At 38.0% G+C, this 27,372-nt stretch overlaps 3 protein-coding genes and 1 pseudogene across 3 annotated transcripts; 2 read left to right on the forward strand and 2 right to left on the reverse strand.

Annotated features, from left to right (window-relative positions):
- The first annotated feature begins 941 nt into the window (after positions 1-941).
- LOC109267076 (olfactory receptor 51S1) lies at positions 942-1,910 on the forward strand. The gene has a single exon (XM_019449580.1). It carries the CDS (start codon positions 942-944, stop codon positions 1,908-1,910), a length of 969 nt encoding a protein of 322 aa, XP_019305125.1.
- Positions 1,911-6,719: 4,809 nt separating this feature from the next.
- On the reverse strand, positions 6,720-7,679 carry LOC109267078 (olfactory receptor 51A7-like). The gene has a single exon (XM_019449581.2). It carries the CDS (start codon positions 7,677-7,679, stop codon positions 6,720-6,722), a length of 960 nt encoding a protein of 319 aa, XP_019305126.2.
- An 8,927-nt stretch (positions 7,680-16,606) lies between these two features.
- On the reverse strand, positions 16,607-17,554 carry LOC109267079 (olfactory receptor 51F2). The gene has a single exon (XM_019449582.2). The coding sequence runs from the start codon at positions 17,552-17,554 to the stop codon at positions 16,607-16,609; it is 948 nt and encodes a 315-aa protein (XP_019305127.2).
- A 9,697-nt stretch (positions 17,555-27,251) lies between these two features.
- Positions 27,252-27,372, forward strand: LOC128776357 (U2 spliceosomal RNA; annotated as a pseudogene).

Genomic DNA, 27,372 nt, shown 5'->3' on the forward strand with positions numbered 1-27,372 from the left:
AGATGAATATAGAATGAGCTAGGAGATATAATTGTAATTCATTAGTCCACAGAGTTAAAAGTCATAAGACTAGATACTACCACTGAAGAAAAAGAAGAGGGCCAAATTAAGATCTGTCAAAAATGTCAATATAGGGGTGCTTGGGTGGCTCAGTTGGTTAAGCATCCAACTTCGGCTCAGGTCATGATCTCACAGTTGGTGAGTTTGAGCCCCACGTTGGGCTCTGTGCTGACAGCTCAGAGCCTGGAGTCTGCTTCAAATTCTGTGTGTCCCCCACTCTCTGCCCCTCCCATGCTCATGCTCTATCTCTTTCTGTCTCTCAATAATAAATAAACGTTAAAAAAAATTTTTTAATGTCAATATATACCCTGAATGGGACACAGCAAGGTGAACTAAGTAATTAGCTTCAAAAGGTAAACTTAGAAAGAAAAGGAGAAACTGGATTTGTAGCAGTCAAAGCTCATTGAGAAATACATCAGTTTAGGAAATATGAGTGCCCCTTGATTTAATAGTAAAGATGTAAAGGGTGACTTTATTGAGAGCACTTAAAGGGAACTGAAGTCAGAATGCCCGGGGTTGAGGGGAGCAGAAAAAGTGTTTATAACAGTATAGACCCTCTCACAGATGTTTGCCATTAAGGGAGGGCTATGAGTTAGGAAAAAGCTGTAAGAAAAGCAGGGTTAAAGGAAAGTGGAAAAACAATTTAGGGAGAGACACAGATTTGAGGACAGCTTTAGAAAAATTGCCAAGACATGGGATGACTTTGGCATAGATATTAGAATGTCTGTGTGTTCTGGGAGGGAATGTGAAAGCCAGTGTGTGCTGGGGGCTGGGGAAGGAGGCAGGCTGCTTTAGATAGCATTATGCAAATGTGTCAAAAGATTAAGTAAATCTTTCTAATCAGTTTTCAGGTTCCAGACTTCAAAGTGGGATCCTGAACTATGTCAACATTCCCCAATCAGGCAGCCCCCAATAACACTTCAATGGCCCCCACCTTCTTGTTGGTGGGCATGCCAGGTCTGTCAGCTGCACCCTCCTGGTGGACAATACCACTCATCACAATGTACCTTCTCTCTGCCCTGGGCAACGGTACTATTCTCTGGATCATTGCCTTGGATTCCACCCTGCACCGTCCAGTGTACTTCTTCCTCTTCTTGCTTAGCGTGTCTGATGTTGGCTTGGCCACAGCCCTGATGCCCACCCTGCTGGGTCTTGCCTTTGCTGGCGTTCATGCTGTCCCTGCCTCGGCTTGCCTCCTACAGATGTTCTTTGTCCACATCTTTTCTGTCATGGAGTCCTCTGTGTTGCTCGCCATGGCCTTAGATCGAGCACTAGCCATCTGCCGCCCTCTCCACTACCCAACGCTCCTCACCAATGATGTCATTAGCAAGATTTGCCTGGCTATTGCTTTCCGATGCCTGGGTCTCCATCTGCCCCTGCCATTCCTCCTGGCCCACATGCCCTACTGCCTCCCACAGGTCCTGACCCATTCTTACTGCTTGCACCCAGATATAGCCCATTTGGCCTGCCCTGGAGGTTGGGGTGCAATCTATAGCCTCTTTGTGGTTCTGTCAGTTATGGGATTAGACCCTCTGCTTATTTTTTTCTCCTATGGCTTAATTGGCAGAGTCTTGCAAGGTTTGGGATCCAGTGAGGATCGCTGGAAGGCTGGCCAAACCTGTGCTGCCCACCTCTCTGCTGTGCTCCTCTTCTACATGCCCATGATCCTTCTTGCCCTCATTGACCATCTTAGAGTGCCAATACCTCAGCCTGCCCATACTCTTCTCTCCTATGTCCACTTCCTGCTTCCTCCATTGATAAATCCTATTCTCTACAGTGTCAAGATGAAGGAGATTAGAGAGAGAATAGTCAAGAGACTACAGCCCAGGAAGGTGGGTTGTGCTCAGTGAAGAGGATGCCCCTCCACAGTTGGTGGCTTAAAACTACCTGATACAAAAGTAGTTTTTCCATGATGAAGAACTCAGTTCAAAATGCATGAAATGGTCACTCAGGCACACATAAGCACATATACATGGATGTATCTGCCTGTCCTTGCAAGTGTGAATGTGTCTATTAAGGTAAACTTACAAGCTCCAGAGAGTGACAGTGGTCTACCCACTGTTACACTACAGATCGTGGCATAGAACGTCCAGGATCTAGGTCATGTCACAACCACCCAAGTGTGTGTCTGTTGTTGTTTTGTTTTTGTTAATTTCCCCACCACATCTGTACCCTAATGCCTGAGGAAACTGGAGGAGTTAAACAGTTACACAGCAGAGAAATGAGAACACAGAAACCTTCCATGGCACTCTACGTGTGTGTGTGTGTGTGTGTGTGTGTGTGTGTGTGTGTGTGTGTGTGTGTTTGTACATTGCTTTATGGATCTTTTTATGGATTTTGATATATGTGTCATGGATATAATCACATATCACTGATCTATTAGTGTAGGCTCATAGTCTGACTTGTTAATATGTGGTATAAAGTGATCCCCCTCTCATGAAACAAACAAGAGCTTTGGAATCCTAACAAGAATTACATTATTTTTATAGATTAAGTGTAAGCTAACATTTATGATGATAACCTTTCACACCCAAAAATATATGATAGATATTTCACTTATTAATACCTTTTTAAATTTTTCAATAAAATTATTTGCTTAATTAAATTTATTTCTATAGTTTTTAATTATATGATTTTGTTGCTCTTATAAATAAAATAATTCTCTATTCTATTTCCACATCCATAAAGCTAGATTGGGGAAAATCATTTTTTATCTTGCATTAATATATATTTTACCAAATTATCATATGAATTATATAGCTTTTTATTTTTGGATTTTATTTATATTTATCATTTATAAGTAAAAATAGGTGACTGGTAGGTTTTTCCTACTATTCATACAACTTATTTCATTTTACTTTATTTAACTCATTGGAATCTCCAGCCTGTTATGAAAGAATAACAGTGAAAGTGAACACTCAAATCTTGTTATTGATTTTAACAGAAGTGGCATTAGTGGTTCACTTATTAGAACAATGGTTGGCTGCAAGATCTTTGGGTAATTTGTAAATATTCAAATAATTTATGTGTATTCCAATTTTACTAATTTTTAATAAGCTTACTCAATAAACCCTATTAAGTGCTTTTTCAGCATCCACTAATATAACTATAATTTTCTGCTTTAATGTGTTGTTCAATTTTCTGATATAGAAACATCTTTTTTCTATTGTGATTATAGAAAAATGCATTCTAAATGAAAGTAGCAAATTGGATCCACTTAGTACCAAAACAAGAACCCATACTAATCTATCAGGATACATTCCAGCAAGGCAGAACAGTTATATCCTCATCTGATACCAAGTTTCCCTGCAAGGTATATTATATATCCTCTTACTAAATTAGAAAATTAGTATTTCCATTTCACAAATGAGAATACTGCGACTGAGGATTTCAGAATGTTTAAAGTATATAAAATTAGTTGCAAAGGCAGCATTTATTTTCAGATTTGCTTAATAAAAAGCCCCTGCTATAAAATACTTTTTTTTTTAATTGTTGAACAGAGAAACAGCTTGGTCTTGAGGCAACAGTAATGGGGTCTCTGAGAAACCCTGCTTTTCCCAAAGTTTACCATTTCCTCCTCCCTGCTGCACCCACCCCCAGAGTCTCATTTATTTACTGACAGCAGAATGATGTAAACAGTTTGAAGTCCCACAAGCCTAGTTTTGAATTCTCACTTCACTACTTCCTGTGTCATTTGGCAACAGCTGTTCTTATGTTTGCAAAATAGGTATAATAAGGATTGCATGAAATCACGTCCCTTTATCATAGTGTCTGAACATAAGAGATATTCAATAAATCATAGTTATTTGGAATTAATGAAGTCAAAAATAACTGTAGTTACACCTTGTATGTATATTCAATGTGAATAAAGAACATTACAGGTGGAAGATTCTTTCGGCTGATACAACCTCATTTTAGAGAAGGAAAACTGCAACTTGGGATTTGCTGAAAGCACTTTTGCATGGGCCTGTGTAAGTCAGGGAAGATGAACTAAACCTCTGTGTTTAGTAGTTCAGGGAACACAGAACTCTTTCACGGCAGGGGCTCCACTGCTCTCTCCTGGTCAGGGCCACATCCACTCAATTCTGTCAGTTTTCAAGTGCCAAGTGCTTGGTATTACCACTCTTGGCCAGTCAGGGGGCACTGTTGTCTCTGCAAATCACCTGACAGATTTGAAGGAAAATCTTTCTCCTCTAACAGCACACAGGGGCATAAGAGGTAATAGCAGGAATGTTTACAATTGTAAATAAAATGTAACAGTGATACAGGGGAGCTGATTGAAACTGAAAACCAGGAAAAGCTTTGCAAAATCCAGATTTCTGGGTTGGTCCCACTGCTAAACAAAGCTTAAACAAAGACTCCAGACCTGTAACCTGTGTGAGAGAGAAAGAGAGAGAGAGAGAGAGAGAGAGAGAGAGAGAGAGAGAGAGAGAGAGAGGTGGGGATGAGGATGAGAAAGCAATTAATAATTCATTAATGGGGGTGTGCCTGGGTGGCTCAGTCAGTTGAGCATCTGTCTCTTGATTTTAGCTCAGGTCATGATCTCAGGGTTCATGGGTTCAAGTCCTGCGCTGACAGTGTTGATCATGCTTTGAGTTCTCTGTGTCCCTTTCTCTCTGCCCCTCCCCTTCTCACACTCTCTTATGTGTGTTCTCTCTCTCTCTTTCCCTCTCTCTCAAAAATAAATAAACGTAAAAAAAAGAATTTGTAACAGGGATCTTAAGTTCAAATACCTAGAAGAACAAGGTCATGATAGCAGTAAATGGAGCAAACACATACTCAGACTGTGAGTAGTGGGGCCTGTATAAGGGCCAACACTTCTCAGTGTGTTCCTACTGAGTTTTTCCATGTGGGAATGTAGGCCTAGTATTGCCATATCTTCCTACTTTTAAGATAACTCATAAATCTCTATTTTTTATATGAACTCATCTAAACACTATCTTGTCTAAACAAATCCGTCTGAAGACCATATTTGGATTGTATGGCTCTTAAAAAGATTAACATATTAATTCAGACAATGAAGAAAGAAGGAATTATCCCCTTTAATTTCAAAGTACATATGAAATATAATACACAACACATAGAAAGTAATTTTCTCAAGGTCACATAGCTAGGAAATGGCAGAGCTGAAACCAGAGGACTGAGTCTTGACCTCAGTCTTGAGCTTTTTTAGTCATCTTGCCACCTCCCTTGCAGGACTAAGTTATCACACTAAATGGTTTAGAGGACATGTTATCCCTGATAGGGTCTTTTTACCCTTTCTTCTATGGGTTGGCTTCTAAATCCCCTGTCTGGAGTTATGTTATTTCTCATTGATTAATAGTAGCCCTGGACTCTGATCCCCTAAATCAAGATGGCATCGTCCTTGTAGCTCCTAAAGCTTCTTTGTTGACACTTTCTTAATAGGATGTCTTTAAAGGGCTCTAATCTGGCTCCATTTACAGGGCCAGGAGATGATAGGTGGATACAGTGAGGCTTGGATAAGAAACTTGTTTCAAGGTCTGTTTGGCCACAGTGGTGCAGATTCTGTGTTGTGGCTTGACAGCTATTATTTCACCTAAAGGCATTATGGGCTGCCCTAAATTCTGTCTCTCACAAAGGACCCTTATATCTCTTGACAATGTTAACTCCCTGGTAAGAGGTGCAGAAAGTGCAGAGGTGAGTTGAGTCTAGGTTACGACTGCCCTGATTCACCCCTGAATTCCCACCCCAGCAAAACTTTGAACTATTCTTTCAGTTCAAATTGATATACATCTACCAAGTGCATACTATGAACAAGGAATTTTATTGTGAGGAGACTCCTAAAGTTGAATAACTCACAACTCTTTCGTTGTAGAAATTCACAATGTAGTCCATAAGAAAGACATATGTATGATGTTGGAGATGTCTCTGGGTCTCCGTCCACTGTGCTCCGAGGACTCAGCCCCTTGCTTTTACTACAAATGTTGCCAAATGCCAATTACCACCTATAATTTCCTCCTACAATTTCCCCAATTTGGCTTCAGCAGAAGACATACTCTCTAGGTTCCCTTTTCACATTGCCCCAAAAAGGTTTTTTTTTCAACTCAAACATTAATGTTCATACAAATCATCTAAGATCTTGCTAAAATGCAGATTCTGACTTAATAGGCTTGCAGCTAGTTACTTTCCAGGTGAGACGCTGCCACTGAACATTCGACCACACTTTAAGTGGCAAGGAAAAAAACATACTTAAGCCAACTTAGACACATTATAAAGGGCTTAATGTAAATCACAAAAAAAGAATTAAATAAGGGAAGCAAATATGAAGATGCTAAATTGCTCCAAAACCTTGCAGAGTTCCACCCACCACAGTTTAGGGCCACTGATCATACTTCCTCCTTAGAAGCTCCTCTGGATTCTTGCTCATAATTCATACCTGAGGATAGATGCCATCAATCCCCCAAGCAATAACAAAAGCATTCCTACATACGCTATGAAATGCAGGCCTCCTCTTCCCTAAAAGCAGATTTGCTGTGGTATATTAGGTCCCCTTTAGGGATTGATTGATTGATTAATGAATTAATTAATATCATTTAAGGGCTATGAAGTAAAAGGAAATATCTCCTCTTTGAAAGAAATATTGCCCTGCTCCTAAGACAATTTATTGTAGAGAAAATGGAACTTCTACCTCTGCCCCATCATTTAGACTTTAGACTCAGTTTTTCCAGGACTTTTACTCTAATCTGCCAACTTTTTACACAATACACAATGGGATTCATCAAAGGTGGTACCAACAAGAATGCATCAGCTATCAGAATCATAGCCAAAGGGGATTTATGCTTGGCAAAGTGATGTATGGTAGCCAAGGTGATGATGGGCACAAAGAAGATGAGCACAGCACAGATGTGGGACACGCAGGTATTAAGAGCTTTAACTTGCTCCCCATGGGATGCAATACCCAATACAGTCTTCAGGTTGAACACATAGGAAACAGCAATGAAAACACTGTCTGACATCATGCAGAGTGAGACAAACAGACCATAGTAAAAGTTAACCCTATTGTCAGAGCAGGCCAGTTTCATGACATCCTGGTGGAGACAGTAGAAGTGTGAGAGCAGGTGTTTATTACAGTATCTGAGTCTATTTAAAGTGAAAGGAAGAGGAAGAACTAGTAGAATGCTTTTAATATCAAATATCAGCCCACGATGCAAAATTCTGGAGCTGGTAAGAATGGAATTATACCTTAGAGGGTTGAAAATGGCTGGAAAGCAATCAAAGGACATGATCAAGAGCATTGAGGATTCCATGCCTGTGAATCCATGGATGAAAAATTCCTGGGCAATACATGCATCAGCAGAAATCTCCATGGCATTGAACAAGAAGATCCTCAGCATAGAGGGAAGAGAAGACAAAGACAAGCCCAGGTCAGATAAGGCCAGCATGGAGAGGAAATAGTACATAGGCTCATGCAGGGAAGACTCTGTCCTGATGACAAACAGGGTGGTGCAGTTGCCCAGGGTGGCCAGGAGGTACATAAAGCAGATGGGGATGAAGATCCAAATGTGTACACTCTCAAACCCTGGGATCCCAACCAACAGGAAGGTGGAGATTTCAACTTCTGAGGTATTAAGAGAAAACATTACAAATAGGTCTCTCATTTATATGCTCCTGGTAGATAAATAACATCAACAACAAATTCTCTTAGTTGTGTGTACTGAACACAATTAAGTTCAGTTGTCAGTTAAATTAAGTATAGCTCATCCTTAGGTATCAAGCAATAATGTAACTTTTTCTATATAAAGAAAAATACAGAGTCGATTTAAATAGGTTCTTCATGATATTCATTTGAGACCTTCAAGTCTACCTTTCTTCCTTATAGCTTGGAAGCAACAAGGTGTTTGATAACCTTTTTAAAAAAACACCACCTTTTAAGATTTATGCATCAAGTAAACTAAGTTGGAACATATTGCAATCTGGAAAATCTATAACATCTTGGATGTGGTCAATGCTCATATATTCATACAAATCACAGATGCTACAGTAGCAGGAGTTAAAGGAGGCCTAACATATTATTGTTCATGATACATGTGTGTGAAAATATAAAATTGACCTACCACAGAGTTTGGGAAACTAATTTGCAGAGCCAAATTCAACCTGTGAGAATTTAAAAAATATTTTAAAGTGTTGTATCAAAAGAAAAAAAGAAGAAAAAAACATATAGGACAGAGACAAATACATGGCCTGAAAAGTCTAAAATATTTACTTCCTGGCCATTTACAGAAAAAGTTTGTTGACCCCTGTACTAGAAAATTATGCATACAAGCACACATGTGTGTGCACATGTGTGTACACACACAAAAAATCACAGTACAATGAGCATGGTGGAAATGGAGTATGTGTCAAAGGGAACTTCAAATTTAAGAGTAATGTTTTATTTTCATTTTTAAGAAGCCAATAACACATGAAGCAAATATACAAAATGTTTTAAATTTTCCCATCAGAACTTTGGAAATGGAGGGTGATGCTCAGTACTTTCTTATATTCTTTTAATTCTACCCCCTCCTAATTGTCTTATACAACACCACTTCCAGAACCATAAATCACCAAGAGATCTCCAGGTTGAAACACTATATGCCAGCACATTACTGTAGCCTGAGGCAGTTTGAGTGAGCACAGCACCTCAGGGAGCAGAGGAAGGACTCCTCGGACACCAGCTATCATCCCCTAAGTGGTGAGCTTCCAGCTAGAAGACCACAAGAAGCGGTGAGAAGGGAATGGCCAGGCCACAAGTATTTGTCCTTTCATGGAGGGTTTATGAGCATTTCCTGGCAAGGGTAGAGAAAGAATGAATTGTATCCAGATGGAAGAAATTACAAGGTGAGGGGTGGAAATAGCACTGAAGAAGGGGAGGACACTTACTAGTCTTTTTCTCTGCTACTAAAATTTTAAAGGACCTTTGCCTCCACTTGACTCAAGATAGGGACTGTAAGGTTTGTGGTGTGTAGGATGTGTCATATGCAGAAGTGATGAGAACATATTTCAGTACTGAGTGTCCATTTCACCTCAGCCTTTCAAATGTGGTGGGTTTCCTTGTAGTGAATAACATAAGACAGTCGTCATTTGTAGGTGTTTGAAACACTCACATTGGTTCCATTCAATCGCTAGTGGCCCCGTTCAGAATGGCCACGGTTCTTGTCCTTCTTTCCCTGTTCTTGGATTTCTTTTGGCTTACCATTTCTCTTGGCTATTCAGTGTCTACCTTTTAGATTGCTGACCAATTCAGGTTCTTACCTCTGGTATTTGGACTTGATCCTGCTCATGTTCTTGGTGTCAGCATCACTCACACCTTGGGCAACCCTCCTTTTAGCAGCTCTAAACCAGAAAAACCCCAATAGTGCATGTGACACTCGGCTCTTGTCAGGGGAATGGGATTCACAGGGAGAAAGGTGATAATACACTATCCATTCTTGTTCAAAAGGTGACCTTAAAATGGTCATTTCTAAGATTCCATGTCTGAGTTATTTTTTGAAAAGCTGCCAGCCTAAATCAAGTAACTAAACAAATTAGTTACTACTGGCATCATTGTCTTTTCAACTGTGTCCATCATGCCAATATAAAGATGTACCCCATCCCACATATGTTCTCTAATCTTTTCAGCTTTCAATGCTGTCCCAAATGCAGCTTGATCTCTTAGGCTGAAGAAGCCATGAAGCATTTTACCTACAACCATTTCAAAGCCATAAGGTTGAACTCTATAAATTGCAGAGTTTTCATTGGGAAACATAAAATAAACTGAGGGAAATTCAATTTGAGTCTCTAGGACACCTACTAGGCTCCTGGGTTCCTTACCCCAGAGCAAGGGTGAAAAGTTTTCAAATTCTTCCAGGTTCTATAACTTCTCTGCTCCAGCACCATGTTGGGAATCCATATCCTTATATATACCCTCGTACTCTTCCCTAGCATAGGCACATCCTCCTGAGAATTAACAGACACCTACTCCCCTAGGAACAATGACTCTCTAGCTTCATTACGTCTATCTATAACCTGCTCTCCCAAGAAATGCAGAGAGCAGGCTCAGACTCACAGTTGTAGATTTAATTAATGCTTGAGATGCTGTTCCTACATCAGGTGCAGACTTTGAGGACAGTTTGTCTCAGACATTGGTAAGGTCGCCTATATCCAGCTATGGCTCCAAGATTAAGTGTAGGCCTTAGTAAACTCAATCTAAGACTATCACAGACCTTATGTGGAATTGTACCAACAGATATTTTCTGTTTGGTCATCACAATGTCTACTTTTATTTTAAATGTGAGTGGATTTAGGTAGGTCACAAGCTCTCAAATTTATCATTGACTCCTTTCTTCACTGTCTTATATCCAGTCCCTTCATATTTATCAGCCATTGAAGGCATTTAATCTCACATAAGAGAAAGAAAAGCCCAGAATCACAAGATTCTGGCCTCTTAGGCCCTCAATTTCAGAAGAACTATCAATTTTTATTCAGCCTCAACTTTGAAAATTGGAAATAAATAAAAAGTATAATTCTGGTGCATGTTGTAGGAGGACATGTGGTTCTCAGAGAGAGAACAGAAAATTAGATCTAGCAAACACCTTTGACTTGAAACAAAGTAACGACCGATAAATGAACCAATTTGCATAGACCAGCAATGATCACACTGGTCTTCAGGTTAATATAAAAGAGGATGTGCTAGAGGTAAGAGCTATAGTCATCAGAGTAGGTCAGGCAGAAAAGTGGAGAAAAGAGGGCTCTAACCTATTCATATTGATTTTCCACATTTCAAAATATATATTATAGTCAGAACATTAGACGAAGTAAAATAAATTCTTATGCTTAATCCAGCATCTATCTAGGATCATAATGGAGTTACATGGTTCAATTATGTCTACATCCTCCCATTGTTCCTTGACATATATCTGCATCATTCTGAGTTGAACACTCCTTGAACTGTAGGTCCAGAAAGCTTTAAGATCACCAGGAAGAAAAGCAGCTGGAACTAAAAAAAAATTAGTGCTTTGTTCTTTTCAGGATGCATGGCATTGAGAACTCTGTCCTTAGAAGGGATAAATTTAGGTAAAAGGCAAATTTACCTAAGAAAATATAGGTGAAAAATTAAATAAAATGTATTATCTTCCTCCTGCTTTTCATTCTCCAATTCAAATTGCTGCCCCAACCCCTCCTTCTCCATTTCTTCCCTTCTTTTTTCCTCTTTTTATTGTTAATATGACAATTTTAATGTACAAAGCTATGAATTATAGGGAATTTATATTCCCTATAAAAGGAGTTTCTCTTGGGGTGCCTGGGTAGCTGAGTTGGTTAAGTGTCCAACTCTTGATCTCAGCTCAGCTCTTGATCGCAGGGTCATGAGCTCAAGCTCCACAGCCCAACTTAAAAAAAATAAAAGGAGTTTCTCTCATTGGCCCTCTCTGAGACCACATCTATGTGCTTGATATGCTTGTAGAAATTTCCCCATTGTCCTGGATCTGACTCCATCCTTTCTAAAACATTTAGCCCATGAAAACCCTTTTCTGAACCATTTCCCTTCTCTACCTGAGGTTAAAAAAGGTAAAGAAATAGAAGTTGGTAAGTATGCCACCAACTGATTTATAGAATTAAATGGAGAGTAGATCTTGTACCAGAAAAGAACAAGGGGACTTTTCAACAGGAGAGATGGCTCAAACCTCACTCAGAGGCAACCAATCCCTTGTCAGCCTACAAGCTCTCCAGGCCAGAACATCAGGGTTTGAGTTTATGTGGTGAATCAGCTTCTTATAGTGAACCACTTCAAATCCTTTGACCTCATTGTCCTGTCACTGTTGCAACAACTGGGCTCATCAATCATTGGCTGGCTTCACACAGGGAGAACATGATAATCCCTTGCCTTAGGCCTGCACTGTGCACCTCTTTATTCTTGTCCCAGGACTGACACCAAGTCATGACACATTCTCAGATACTCACTTGGTGTTCATACATGTGAGGAAGTATGATGGAATTAACAGCTCATAGGATAAACTTTGACCAATGGTAAATGTGATCCAATGGATTATTGTTCCCCTCCTTATTTTCCTGGATTGACTGTCATGAGACATATTTGATAAGTAAGGCTTCAGAGATGGGTCTGCAGGAATGGTCAATAGTCGTCCATAATGATGTCTGGCTCATTCTTGATTTACCATCTCTCAGCTCCAAAGTGCCTTTTGCCTACTCTATGATGATGGTGTTGGACTCTGTAAATATTTCTCTTTTGTCAGCTGGCACATTATTAAGACTGGTTAGTGGAAAGTAGTGGAGGAACACTGTAGGGAGAAGGGGTTTTCTCTTCTTGGTTTCTGTGTGGCTTGTTGGCTGGATTCCCACAGAACATGTTGTTTTTCCATTGCTTGGCACTGTGTGATTGCTTCAGTGCTTGGTTCCAGTGGTGCACAGTTTCTTCCAGAATTAGCTACTGAGCTTGTTCTCCAGCTACTCACTGGGAGAACAGTGACATAACCAGCGGCCCAGACAGTATGGAGCAGCACTCTAGCTGAAGGAGAATCTCCTACATCTTCTCCTTAGCCCTGGGTATGTGTATATAAATTAGGGCAACATAGGGCTATCTAGTTAGCAAGCTGGCCACCCAACCCTCATCCCAAAAGGGCAGCCTGGAGCTACCCCAGCCTGAGCCTCACATGGAAATGCATTATAATCCTATAAAGGGTACTCTATCCATATCCCAGTTCCAGCAGTGTCCAGCAGTCATAAGCTTGTCTGGCACCTAGAGTTCAGAGAGTTGGCACCTTCCTTGGAACTCCCAGAGGGAAGATTTTTTGCAAGCTTCATCAATAGACACCTTATAACTTCACAAGCTTACAGGAAGGAGAAGAGGGCTCTTTCTTGAATGTTCCATCTCTACCCTAGGAAGGGTGGTTACTCCTTATATCCTCTTCTCATCTTTTAACTCTTACTAGCCAACTTCCCTGCTAATCTACTTCCCTGTTAATCTACTTCTTTATTAAACTTTTTCTTCTCAAATAATTATGTGGTCTCTGTCTCTTGATTGGAGTCTGGATAATGCAGTGTCCAAATCAATAATAAATTTTTGTATCATCTCACTGTCTTTCCTTTTTTGACATCAGCTATCCCTCACTCATGCTCCCTGGAATCACATTACAATAGCATGGTCAACTGACAACTAAGGCTCTATTGCCAGTGGTCAGTGGGCTTACAATGATTCCTGACATGCAATGGCATCAAAATTACTATGACTGTCACTTGTGGTTGGTTGGATGAGATTCAGGTGGAAGGGAGATGTTAGGTTACATGGTGACTATGGACATTGAATCCAATCTCTCATTTGTACCTAAAAAACATTAACTATAAAGATTATGAGATGGGATAACTGTTGTGTATCTGCATTAGAAACCTTAAATAGAAAATGATTAGATTAGGACAGCCAATTGACAACTCAGGACATGCTGTGAAAGTCAGAATGCCCCCTATAGGAACATTTAAGGAAATCTTTATCTCCTTCAGCCAAAGATCATATACTTCTAAAAATCCAGCACATGATTCAACTGAAAGAGTAACAGAACTGCAAGGCAAATTGAATGCTCAGTCTTGATAAATCTTCTTTTATAAAGTTGTAACACTGAAAAATACTGGGAATAAAAAAATGGGGAAGTGGTATGATCCTCACTGCTGGGATATTAACATTTGAGTGTATAAGCCTAAAAATCTTTGAAATTTTGAATATTCCATGTTAGCCAAAGGAGTTCCCCTCTCATGAGAAGATTTACAGATGATATTTATTTTACCTTATACAGAAACCTTACAAAAACCAAACCTGAGGACAATGCTTTACAATGCTTTTCCTATGCAAGATCTTGCCCCATCGCTTCTCACTGTACCAAAGCCAATAACCAGTCTGATTTCAGTAAAGCTTGAGCAGGGAAATGTTATTAACATTTGGGGAGAAAATAGTTTAACCAGTGACATCATTGCAAAGCCTACCTGATTGTACTAACTAGAATCAAATGAATACCTATAGGAGTATATCTCGAAGGTATTAGATGTAAGTCAGCATAGGAAGTGGCTAGTGACATAAATATTAATTAAGATAGAGAAGAATTTGACACAAACAATTTGACATTATTGACAGAGGATACTCATCTATGATTTGAGGTTTAACATTATATCAAGGATACCTAGCAACTGTGATAATGCACTGCTGGGATGGTTGATTGAAACTTGAACATGATGATTACCTATAGCAAATTAGATAGAGATGTCAGATCTTCTTTGCAAAATATAGACTATAGAAATCTCAAAGTGGTAGACATGTTAGAATGGATTTATCATGTAGGACCAGAGAATTTATTACATGATTATTTTCTCTGGGAGAAAAGAGAGGACACTCCTTCACTAAGGCAATAAAGAACGCATTTGTAAGAGGGTATTTGGTATCTTTGAATAGTTCGGTGATTGCTATGCACTGCAGCCTAGACTTGGCAATGAAATCTGCCCCTGTGGAACTGGCCTCCCTACTGACAATGAAGATGAAGTGATCCTGAGACACATGGAAGGACTTAAAATCATAAGGTAAATATAATTACTGTAGAGAATAGCAAAGGTAAAATGGCAATCAGGGTGACAGGACCCATAGTGACCTATTGCAATAGATGATAATGTTTCTGAAGATGAGCGCAATGGACAGTAACTGGGAGCTAATTGACATGCATTTAAAATAAAGAGCCTCAGAGCATCAGGCTGACATCAACCACCCTAATAGGAAACTTAAAGATTTAAGTTGCTTCACCTATTTAAAAATTTAAGTTGCTGCACATATCCAGAGCCCATTAACTGAACATGAATCTTGGTGTCCCTGATGAAATAACCTGCTATGCTACTGGAAACATGCAATACAAATTATCTATATCTTTTCCAAAATGGACCTATGTCCATTTACAAATGTTCATTAAGGAAAGGAGAATACCCAAAACCTTTGAGAACTATTGGATATAGGATACAATCTCTCACTGATAATAAGCAACCAAACATAACATTATGCTCTTTTTTGATTAAAGTATGAGATTATTGGGGTAAGATGATTAATGGAATTTTGGGCAAATTTTGTCTCCAAGTGAGCCCAGTGATTTTCATACCTGTGCTTATTCTCCAGGTTCCTAAGTATATAATTGGTTATATTACATTTATGAGCTGGGAAAACTCTCATCTGTAAAGTTTGCACCTTTATTGTAGGGAAGACAAAGTACAAAGTCAAAACAAGCACAAGTAAAGTTTATGAATAGTTGTCCCAGGATCCCATGACACTTATCACTGATATATAGATGCTCTCCATTAATTCACATTCATGGCCTCACTGAAGGTTTCTGATACGTTAATGGAAAAGAAGGAAAATATTCAGGCTCGGTTCATGGATGGATTAGTGGGCAAGTTGGCACTAACCAGAAGTAGAATACAGTAGCACAATACCTTCACATATGGGAGGCCACAAAAAAAAAAAAAAAAAAAAAAAAAAAAAGAGTGCTGAAGGAAAATCCCCTTAATGGACAGTGCCCTTGGTTGTTAACTTCATGTAAAAAGAGAGGTTGTCTGAGGTATGTGGATATACATGGACTTCTGTACTTTGCTGAAGGGCTTGGATAGCTGGCCAGTGAATGTAACTAGCAAACTTAAAAGAAAAGAGATAAGGTAGTCTGTAGAAGATGTATATGAAATACATATTGAAGTAGACATATTGCATCTCATGCTAATATCCACAAAACAGTACCCATCTCAGAGGAGGAACTCAACAATCAGAAAGAAAGAACCTATGTGTAAATATCAGCAAGCTTTGGCTATACTACTTCTGATTCAGAGGGCCCACAGATAGAGTAATAATGGCAGAGATGAGGATAAAGAAAGAGCCAAGAGTATGAGTTCCTTCTTACCGACGCTAATCTTAGGAAAACTGTGTAATCCTCACTCCTGGGTTTAGTAATGTTATTACCAACTTTTAATGTTCAGCTAACAGCAGTAGGAACTGATCCTGAGCACTTGATATGACATTTTGTATGTGCATTAGATATACTCCTACACATAATAGAGGGTAAAAGAACTACCTATATATTATCCAATGTTGAATTGCATTGATATGCTTATAAGATTCACTCTATAGAATGGCTATTTTTGTAGTTAATCAAGAATTTTAAGAAGAAAAACATCAAATTATAAATTATCTTTTTTATATCATTTAGAAAAGAACAATTGGTTTATTAACAAAGTTTCCTACATTAAATCTGGACTTATCGTATGCAGTCTGAACGAACATTTTATTCAGGACACATACTACTTGCACATATGAATAGTTGTTTACATACATATCTCACTTTACATTGAAAATGAAACAAAATTTAGGCAACATTAATGTGGAATTACTGACAAGGAAACTAAGCAAATATCACACAACCTATAAGTTGCATAGTTTAGGTTGTTGAAAGCACATGTAGGCCATTTGTGGATAATTACACCATTCTACCAAGGCATTCATTCATAAATGGCTTTGTCTCTACTCTGAGATTACTAATGATTAAATTTGTTGCTTCTGAATTAAGACCTTGACAATAGCCTTTCGAATCTGCTTAGTCTTCACACTGTAGATGATAGGGTTGAGCACAGGAGGGATGAGAAGGAATACATTGGCCATGATGGTGTGGACAAACAGAGGTGCTGAATGGCCATAGCGATGGACAAGAGACAAGCTGATGAGAGGGATGTAGAAGATGGCAACAGCGCTGATGTGGGATATGCAGGTGTTGAAGGCTTTTTGCCTCCCCTCAGAGGAGGCAATGTTGAGAACAGATCGAATGATCAGGACATAGGAGATCAAGATGCAAGGACAATCAAACCCCGTCGTGGAAAAAAGTGCAAACAGACCAAGGATGCTGTTGATTCTGTTATCTGTGCATGAGAGTTGAATGAGATCAACATGGTAGCAGTAAGAATGTGAAAGGGCCACAGCACGGCAGAAGGACAGCCTCTTGACAAAGAGCACCACTGGTAACATTACAGCAAAGTTCCTTATCAACATGCTTATCCCAATCTGGGCAATCCTGGCATTGGTGAGGATGGTGGCATATCTCAGTGGATCACAGATGGCTACAAAACGGTCAAAGGCCATGGCCAATAGAACCCCAGACTCCATGAAAGTAAATCCATGGAGAAAGAACATCTGGGCAATGCAGGCATTTAAGGTGATTTCACGAGCTTCCAACCAGAAAACACCAAGGGTAGTAGGAAGTGTGCACAGGGATAAGCTCAGGTCGATGGCTGAAAGCATAGAGAGGAAATAATACATGGGCTCATGGAGGTTCTGCTCACAGAGGACCACAAATAGGATCATGCTGTTCCCAGAGAGGGCGATGACATACAGGAGACAAAAAGGGATGGAGACCCAGACCTGGGCTGCTCTCAGGCCTGGAATACCCGTCAGGAAGAAGGTCAGAAGTTGAGCATTGGTATTATTGAGGACCAACATAATTAGGGACTGAAAAGACAGGGATATTTGAATAACTGAACATAATATAAATAATAAATATATAGCTCATCACTTAGAACATCTTTCTGGCACTCTAACATTCACTGAGTTACTATTGCTGATTTTGTAAGTACTTTAGGTTTTTTATGAGCTTGCTAGTACTGGAAGCCTCTCTCCATGCTTCTCCTCACTTATTGAAGAGAGAAGATTCCCTGAATTATTCCACATCTAATTTTTCTTAAATCTATAGTTCTCTTTGATGACAACAAACATCACAATGAAGTCATCCTTTCCTCTCAACGTTCCCAGTAGAACACTTAAACAATATGATGAGAAAATTGGTTTCTAATATTTTTTACCGAAGTATAATTAACATACAGTGTTATAGTAGTGTCAGCTGTACAATACAATAATATAATGGTTTGAAGTATTTTTTGAAAATAAATTACTAATCCTGAAATAAAGCACTGAAAAATCAAGTCACATTTGAAATGTGGATATTATTATTTTTTGTCCTGGGAAATATACAGAAGAATGCCAAAGACAACCCCAAGACACACATGTTTATATATGTGATTATAAGGTGGTCCAAAGTACCATCCTAACAAAATAATTGTAACTCCCATTTGTTGAAAGTTCTATGTGTTATTTGACATTTTATATGCATCATGTAATTTCATCCATATACCAACTCTAGGAGGTAGAACGGAAACTAAGACTCAAAAATAAATCTCCTAAGGTTATCTTTATAAAGTACTGTCTAATTGTTGAGAGAAACCATATACATAATTAAGGTAGAAGAAGAAGGGAGGAGGAAGGAAGGAAGGAAGGAAGGAAGGAAGGAAGGAAGGAAGGGAGAGAGAGAAAAAGAAAGAAAGAAAGAAAGAAAGAAAGAAAGAAAGAAAGAAAGAAAGGGAGGGAGGGAGGAAGGGAAGGTGGAAAAATTGAGAGATAGAGGAGAGGAAGGGAGGAAAGGAGGAAGAAAGAGGGAGAGAGAAAGATAAACCTTGCCATTATTTTAACATAGTGCAGTAAGCACTACATTTTGATAAATAGCACAGGCTGCTCCTAAAACACAAAGAACCTTAATAGCCATCATTTCTTGAACACATACTATGTGCCAAATGCAATCATCTTCATATCCATAATCTCATTCAATCATCACAACTATCCAATGAGGTATAGAAAGTTGTCATTCTTAATATTTTTATTACGATGTTTAAAGTGATTAATTTTCCCCATATAATACAGTTAGACAATAGAAAAGCTGAAGTCAGAATCTGCATATAAGACTCCAATTCCTTCATTCAATAAGGCTGAGGAATGCATAGGAGGAATCTCTAAACCAGTCTGACAAATGTCCCTGGCAAACATTTTTCAAATTTGTACCTTCCAGAGACACATTTTGGTCAACGTAGCATCTCTGGAGTAGAGTCTTAAGTTTCAGGTGTTAATTCTCTATGAATTATGTAAATACAAAGCTCTTCAGGCTTCTGGGGAAAAGAATCTCATTGATGGTCTGTGTGCACAAAGGGCCAGAGAATTAGTGTTGAGGCTACACCCACTATGGAAAACAACAGTAAAATAGAATTGCCAGATTTGGTTACTAATTTTTTTTAAGCTTATTTATTTATTTTGAGAGAGACAGTGAGAGTGAATGGGGGTAGGGGCAGAGACACATGGAGAGAGAATCCCAAGCAGTCTCCACACTATAAGCACAGAACCAGATGCAGGGCTCAAACTCACAAACTGTAAGATCATGACCTGAGCAGAAATCAAGAGTCAGATACTTAACTGATTAAGCCACCCAGGAGCCCTTGATTCACTCACTTTTGTGATCCTTTCATTTATCCTTTCATTTACCTATTATGCTAAGGATACTTTCTTTCTGGGAATTTTCTCTCCTCACGTACTGGCACTAATCTCTATTACTTTTCTCCCACCACTCAGCAATTTCTCTCTCTGGCTTCCCACTCCCCACCCAAAGAACCTTAACTTTGGAATCCTTCAGGAATCTGCCTTTTGGCCATTCTCAAGTCATTTAAATTATCTTGCCCATTTTCACAGTTTCATCTTTCATTTATTTAATGAAAAATTTCAAATAATATCTGAAGGCAGCTGTGGTTTCCAAGTTCTTGAAGATAGATGTTCCTTCTGAACATTGCCATATGGATTTCTCATGCGTAAATCAAATTCATGTTCAATTCAATTATGTTCAAAACCAAACTGATCATCTTCCCCTATGCCCTATACTTGTTCTTAATCCTTTATATTCTGAACAAAGCTTATAATTTTCACAAAATTAACCAATTCTCTAAATCATAACTCTGGGAGTTGCCCTGTATGTTTACATCTTTCCCAATCACCAAGTCCCTTCTGCTCAAACTCTAAAGACTTTCTCCTTCCACCTCTTCTTTATTTAAGCACAAAATAATCTCTTTCAGATCTTCATGCTATCTAACCATGCCTATTAAATTAACCTACAAATAATAATAACATATTATAAATATAAAAGGACAAGGGCTCCAAAGCAATAACAACATCCATTTATTAAGCATCTTCTCTATGCCAGAAAAAAAAAAACAAGAAAACAATCCTCTAAACAATCCTTTAGACTGAATAAAAATGAGAAAGTCACACATTTCCACATTTCTCTTATAATGCTATAAATATAGGGAAAGTCAGAAAGAGATTAAGTTTATTTGGGATCTTGAACAAAACCTTTTTAGGAACCATTACATCAGGTTGAATGAAATTTTGTTAGTCTCCAGAGGCTGGTTAAGGGAGATTTGAAAAGATACTCTTCTTATCTGGGTGTTTCCGTTAGGGAGGACATTCGAACAAAGGTTCTGGTCAATTGAGATTAAATTGGTCATTGACTCCACATAGGTAACAGTCAGCAGAGGGATCAGACAGGGTCAACCATGTAATGCAAGTACTGGCACAGGATGACATTCATGTCTGTCAACAGACAGCAGCTCAGACTCCAGCATGAAAAATACATATAGCTGTCTTGTGACCTGGCATCAAAGTAGTGTTTAGAAGGTTCTATTAGGACATTTTTAAGATATGGCTAACCAGGTAAAAAGTCCATTGCCCCTGAACAATGACATTTATTTGTTGTTTGCTTCAGCAAACATTTATTAAAACCCTGTTCTGTGCCAAGTAGAGAAGTGCTCTATAAAAGAAGACACTGGAGTGTAATGTGTAGTCTGAATAACATAAATTTATTAGAAAACAAGGGTGTAAACTATTATTTTTAAAAAATTTTCAATATTAGATGCTAGGAAAATATTTAAATAAATGTGAAAGAAGAAGAAATTAACAAAGATTAAGGGCACAAATGAACGAGTTAACTATAAAACCAAAGTTGATTACTTAAAAAGAAAATATATGGGGGCATCTGGGTGGCTCAGTCAGTTAAGCATCCGACTTTGGATGTCACGATCTCACAGTTTGTGGGTTTGAGCCCTACATCGGGTTTTGTGCTGACAGGTCAGAGCCTGGAGCCTGTTTCAGGTTCTGTGTCTCCCTCTCTCCCTGCCCCTCCCCTGCTTGTGTTCTCTCTCTCTCTCTCTCTTTCAAAAATAAATAAACATTAAAAAAAAAAGCCAAAAAGAAAATATATGAACTTATTTAAAAGTGGTCAAGAAATTTTTAGAGAAAGCATGATTAATGGCATAAGAAATGGAAAAGAAAACAAAAGGATAGAGAAATAAAATTTTAAATATAATGGTTTAAGGATGCATAAGTATAACAATATATTGGGTAACAGATATAAAATTGACTTTATAGAAAAACATCAATCACCAATTTAGCCCAAGAAGTCAAATCCAACAGAAATGGCAATGATGAGGAAATTTGAAGAAACCAAATTTGAAGAAAAAAAAAAGTAGAGTATTTCTAAAATTCTAGTAGAGTGAAAAAGAAGAAATTTTGCACTACCATCCCCTCCAGCAAGGATCATTTGGCAATGCCTGGGAACAGTTTTGGTTGTCACGACTGGGGAGGGAGTGCTACTGGCATCTAGTGGGTCCAAGTCAGGGTTGCTTATATCCTCAAATGCACAAGACAACAAGGACTATCCAGCCCAGATTGTTAACAGGGCTGAGGTTGAGAAATCCTATTCTTGAGCATATAAATAGATGAAAAGCTATTCATCTAATTACTTATGATGGCACATGCAAACATTATAAATAACCTTTTAGCAAGTCAGATGTAACTGTTCCTTTAAAGAATATTGCACTTTGAAACAGTACACTTTGTCTTACAAATGAAAAAAATATTCAGTTCAAGAAATCTATTAATGATGTGGCTATACTAACAGATTACTGGTGGAAAACCTGATCAAGACTTGAGGGAAAAATCAGAAAATGCAATGGCAATTCATGATAAAATTATTAATATTTAGGAAGAAAATAGCTCCCTGAATGAAAGACATCTTCTAGAAATTTGGAACAAAACATATTTACTGGTGACCAATTAAAAGCATTTCTTTTTTTTTTATTTTTTTTTATTATTATGTTTATTTCTGAGACAGAGAGAGACAGAGCATGAGTGGGGAAGGGGCAGAGAGAGAGAGAGATACAGAATCAGAAGCAGGCTCCAGACTCTGAGCTGTCAGCACAGAGCCTGACGCGCGGCTCGAACTCACAAACCGTGAGATCATGACCTGAGCTGAAGTCGGTCGCTCAACCGACTGAGCCACCCAGGCGCCCCTAAAAGCATTTCTATTAAGGTCAGTACAAGATAAAGATATTTACTATCACAACTAGTATTCAACATTCTATGGAAAAATCTTAGTAAATGAAAAAAGATAAGTAAATAAAAAGAGAGTGTTACTCTTAAAAAGAAATTTTTAAAAGAACTTTATTTAGGTTTTAATTGATTCTTTACTTAAAAATCTAAAAGAAAAGACTGCAAACTCTTAAAATAGAGTTCAATAATGTGACCACATAGAATATAAATAAATAAATAGCTATTCCTGTTCATAAAAATTAACCATTGAGGGAATTTTATAAAAATAAGGATTTATTTACAGTCGCCACCAAACTATAAAAGTATTGGTATAATACAATGTCTGTATTGTTAGAGAGAAGAGGCCTCTAAAAATTTAGTGAAGAACATAAAAAACGTCCTTTATTTCTTTCCTGAAGATAGAAATATCCAATAGTGAAACAATGTGAATTCTTGCATTAATATTCTCATAAATTAAAGCATTTATCAATCAATAACACACAAGATTGTTTAATGGACAGTGATAGATGGATCCTAAAGTGTATTAGATACAATAAATGTATAAATATATTCAGTATAATATTGAAAATGACAAAGAGAGGGGATTTGTCCTTTGATATATCAAAATGTAAGATGAAGTTATTATAATAACAAAATATAATATTGTCAAAGTTTAAAAATATATGTCCCCAGGAAAGAATAGCATTTCAAAAAAATGTGTGATGAGGATAAAGAATATGATGACAATGGCATTTTATATCACTAGAAAAAGTAACTGATAGGTGATAAATGATATTTGGTCAATTGGCTAACAATTTATAAAAATATTCATCTATCCCTATTTTACACAGACCCCTGCTTTTGAATTTAAAAATTCAAGGTAAAACCAACCCCTATAATAATATTAAGAGTAAATAAGGGGCGCCTGGGTGGCTCAGTCGGTTAAGCGTCGGACTTCAACTCAGGTCACGATCTCGCGTCCGTGAGTTTGAGCCCCGCGTAGGGCTCTGGGCTGATGGCTCAGAGCCTGGAGCCTGCTTCAGATTCTGTGTCTCCCTCTCTCTCTGCCCCTCCCCCATTCATGCTCTGTCTCTCTCTGTCTCAAAAATAAATAAACGTTAAAAAAAATTTTTAAAAAAAGAGTAAATAAAAGAAAATGCATTTGTGACTTTTTTAGGGAACGCCTTCTACTTAAGATGAAAATAAAACCATTAAATAAAATACTGATAGAAAACACTGCACCCAACTTAAATACTATTGATTACCAAAAATGCCTGTAAACAAAATTAAAAGTACAGCATATCATACATGCATTAGAAGGCTAAGACCAAAGACTGCTGCTGCATGCCCTTCCAAATAGATTGTGTGTCTGTTGCTTGAGGACAGTCTGTGGTTTGATCGATGGTGAGGGAGTTGGGAATGGGAAACATAACACTAAGCAGATTTCTGTTTCCAGAGGCTTTGGTCATGAAGGACATAGTGGACATTGGAATGTATTATTCTGATCCAGTACCATAACAAGGATGAAGGCAGGTGTCTTTACTCCTACATTGATGGGAGGTAGGACCTTGGTGACCCATTCCCATTTAAGATTCCTCATCTGTAAACCTGGAACTTAAAAAAATATCCCTGCCTATTTCCAGTTTGTCTGTGATAACTGGTCAAATACCAAGATGCATTTGAAGTACTTCTTTCTTTTTTTTTTAATTTTTAATGTTTATTTATTTTTGAGAGAGAGGGAGAGACAGAGCACAAGTGGGGGAGGGGCAGAGAGAGAGGGAGACACAGAATCTAAGCAGGTTCCAGGCTCTGAGCTATCAGTGCAGAGCCCAGTGCAGGGCTCTAACTCATAAACTGCAAGATCATGACCTGAGCCGAAGTCGGACGCTTAACCGACTGAGCCACCCAGATGTCCCTGAATTACTTCTTTCTAAATATAAATGGCTTGTGTGAAGACACTTGTTAGAGAGCTCAGACTACCAGGATCCTGTAAAAAGGTGGAGCTGATGCCAAGTGAAAGAACTCAAAAAACTTATTTTCTAGCGAATGAGGATATGGAAATCAGTCAAATTTAAAAGCTGAGTGAAGCAATAAAGTATACAATACATGTCAAATTTGGACCACACAGAATTACAACAATTCACTCCACTTCCTTGACATAACTGAATTCAGTGTTTTTCTCCTTGGAATAAATATTCGTTTGCAAACTTCTGGCTGATATCTCACTTAATTCCCACAACATTCAGCTTGTGCCTGCCGCTCTGAACGCCTCTTCCCATTATCTGTACTCTTCTACTTCTGATTTGCAGTCCTGTGTTTCTCAGTACCTACCCTGCTCCATGCCTCCCACTGGTTCATCCAACCTCACCCTCCACATTGGCTCTCACAGTCCCTCTCCTTGGTCTGCTCTTTCTGCTCCTGCCATCTTACCTGGCTCCCAACAGAGGCAGAGCTGCCTTTCCCACTCACCCACCAGCCACCTATGCATGTGGGTGCCTCTATAAGGAGCCCAGCACGTAACCCAGCCCTGCTGCCAAGAGACCCTTGGGGCTTAGAAATAATATAATCAGATGAGCAGCATGATTCTAGGTGTGAGGACTAGGCTTTCCCTAAGGGGCTCATCACTAGACTGAAGCAGATCAGTAATATGTTTACCATTCTCTTTTAATTATTTTTAAAATTATTGTTAATATTTAATTACTTAAATTTTAACTATTTAAATATTTGTAATATTTTTCAATAAATATAAACATTCTTTTTTCTCTCCATTAACTTTAGATCCTATTTATTGCCATATAAGCTGCAGGCAAGAAATACCCTCACACTTCCTCCTTCTTTCCCTTCTTCATTCCCAAATTTAGTCACCTACACTGTAATATTTGTCTGGATAAGACATATAAATTTATGTAAAGTGTTAAAGCTATGATTAAATATTGCATATTTGTGTTTCAGTTGTTTGAGCCTTAAAGGAAATAAATTTTGACTGAAATTTTTTTATTTGATTTTTATTTGATTAAATACACATTATTCAACACAGAATCTAGAATACATGGTGCTACTAATATAAAATCAATTCTTTCCTTTTCTACTGATTCTATTGCCCATAATTATGCCAAATTTCTATTTAATTTACACTGGACCATGGTTTTCTTGGACAACTATCTGTTTTCTGAAATTCAAATTACCTTCTATTTTCCTTGCTTACAGGATAAAGACAAGCTTTCTTCATCATCTCCCTAATGCCTTACTGCTATTTATTCCTAATGATAATTAAATGCTTGCAAAATCAAATGATCATACAAATATTCTCAAGATCTTATTAAAATGAAAATTCTGATTCATTAGGTCTGAGATGGAGCATGATTTCTGAATTTCTGACACCCCTTCTTCTCTGAGGATTTATTTTGTGCAAGGCTTTAAAACATTCTGCATTTTCTAAAGGTTATTTATTTATTTGGAGAGAGAGACAGCATGAGTGGGGGAGGGGCAGAGGGAGAGAATCCCAACCATGCTCTACGCTGCCAGCACAGAGCCCAATGTGGGGCTTGAACTAAGAAAACTGTGATATCGTAACCTGAACCAAAACCAGACACTCAACCTACTGAACCACCAAGGCGCTCCTATATTCTGCATTTTTTAAAGTATATCAAAATGCTGCTTTCCTGGGAGTACTTTACATGATATCCTTGAATAATTTCCACTCATACTTGGTTGGCGATTGGATATCCATTTTATTTTGCTGAAGCACACACTCTGGTTTTATTAAGAAAAAAAAAAGGAGGCAGAAAATGATAAATATTCTGTGTTCCTGCCTGTCAAAAAAACTGTTTTTGCTCTTACACTTTATTGATGGATTTGGCTGTATATAGAATTGTTAGGCTATAATAATTTCTCTGAACATTTTCAAGGTTTAGTTTAATGTAATGAATAAGACTAGAGATAAAAATTCTGGTTCTGTATGTCTACACTGTAAAACTTAACTCCTTGCTGCCTTAGTTTCTCTACCTGTAAAATGTTGATACCTATTTCATTGAGTTGTTGTACAGAATCAGTAAATCTGTAGTTTTTAAACTGTTAGAATACAAATTGGCATATAGAAACTATCAAGCAAATCTCCCCTATTCATAGCTAGGTTTGTATAAACCAAAATTAAACTTTCTGGTCTTTCTTTATAGGTCTTTACTCTAAAGCATTAGGTTCTACTTTTCTTATCCTTGGTACTTTGAAATTTCACAATATTGTTTCTATATATGCTTTTTTTTTCCAGTTCTTTATTCTTTTTTCCTTCTTTGCTCAGTAGTATTCAATTGGATAAATGTAGCAAATTTGTTTAATCTCCAATTGGCAGATTTGAGTTGTTTTCACATCTTAGCTGTTTATACATACAGCAACTATAAACATTCTTTGACACTTTTGGTACATATATAAAACACTTATTTGGGGTATGAACTATAAGCGGAATTGCTTGGTCAAAAAGATACTTACCTTGGGGGCACCTGGGTGACTCAGACGGTTGAGCATTTAATTTCAGCTCAGGCCATGATCTCACAGTTCATGCATTCAAGCCCCGCATCAGGCTCTGTGCTGACAGCTCAGATTCTGTGTGCTTTGGATTCTGTGTGTCTCTCTCTGTCCCTTTCCCACTCATGCTCTGTCTCTCTCTGTTTCTCAAAAATAAACATTAAAAAAAATTTTTTAAAGAGATGCTCACCTTTATTAGAAATTGCCAAAAAGTTTCCTGATGTGGCTGTACTTAGAACCTGAGTGTGTCAATTGACCCATATTTTTGCCAATACTTAGTGTTGTCAATGTATTTAATTTTTGTTATGCTAATAAGTTTATATTGGTATCTCATTGTGATTTGGTATTTTATTTCCTATGAATAATAATGCTGAGCACTTTCCACATGTGTATTCATCTACTGTCTTTTGTGAAGTGCCTATTTAAATCATTTGCTTAAATTGCTTCTCGGCCTTTTGGCTAAGATCAAGTGTAGTATCTGTTCTTATCAGTTTAATAAATCATTTGCTTAAAATTTTAATAAGCTGCTTGTTTTTTCATTAATTGATTATGGAACTTTA

This window comes from Panthera pardus, unplaced genomic scaffold (genome assembly GCF_024362965.1).
Source record: "Panthera pardus isolate Hobbes unplaced genomic scaffold, ASM2436296v1 HiC_scaffold_12, whole genome shotgun sequence".
Classification (NCBI taxonomy): Eukaryota; Metazoa; Chordata; class Mammalia; order Carnivora; family Felidae; genus Panthera; species Panthera pardus.

Coding starts and splice junctions, on each gene's coding strand:
- LOC109267076 (XM_019449580.1), top strand. CDS start 942: ATGTCAACATTCCCCAATCAGGCAGCCCCCAATAACACTTCAATGGCC.
- LOC109267078 (XM_019449581.2), bottom strand. CDS start 7,679: ATGAGAGACCTATTTGTAATGTTTTCTCTTAATACCTCAGAAGTTGAA.
- LOC109267079 (XM_019449582.2), bottom strand. CDS start 17,554: ATGTTGGTCCTCAATAATACCAATGCTCAACTTCTGACCTTCTTCCTG.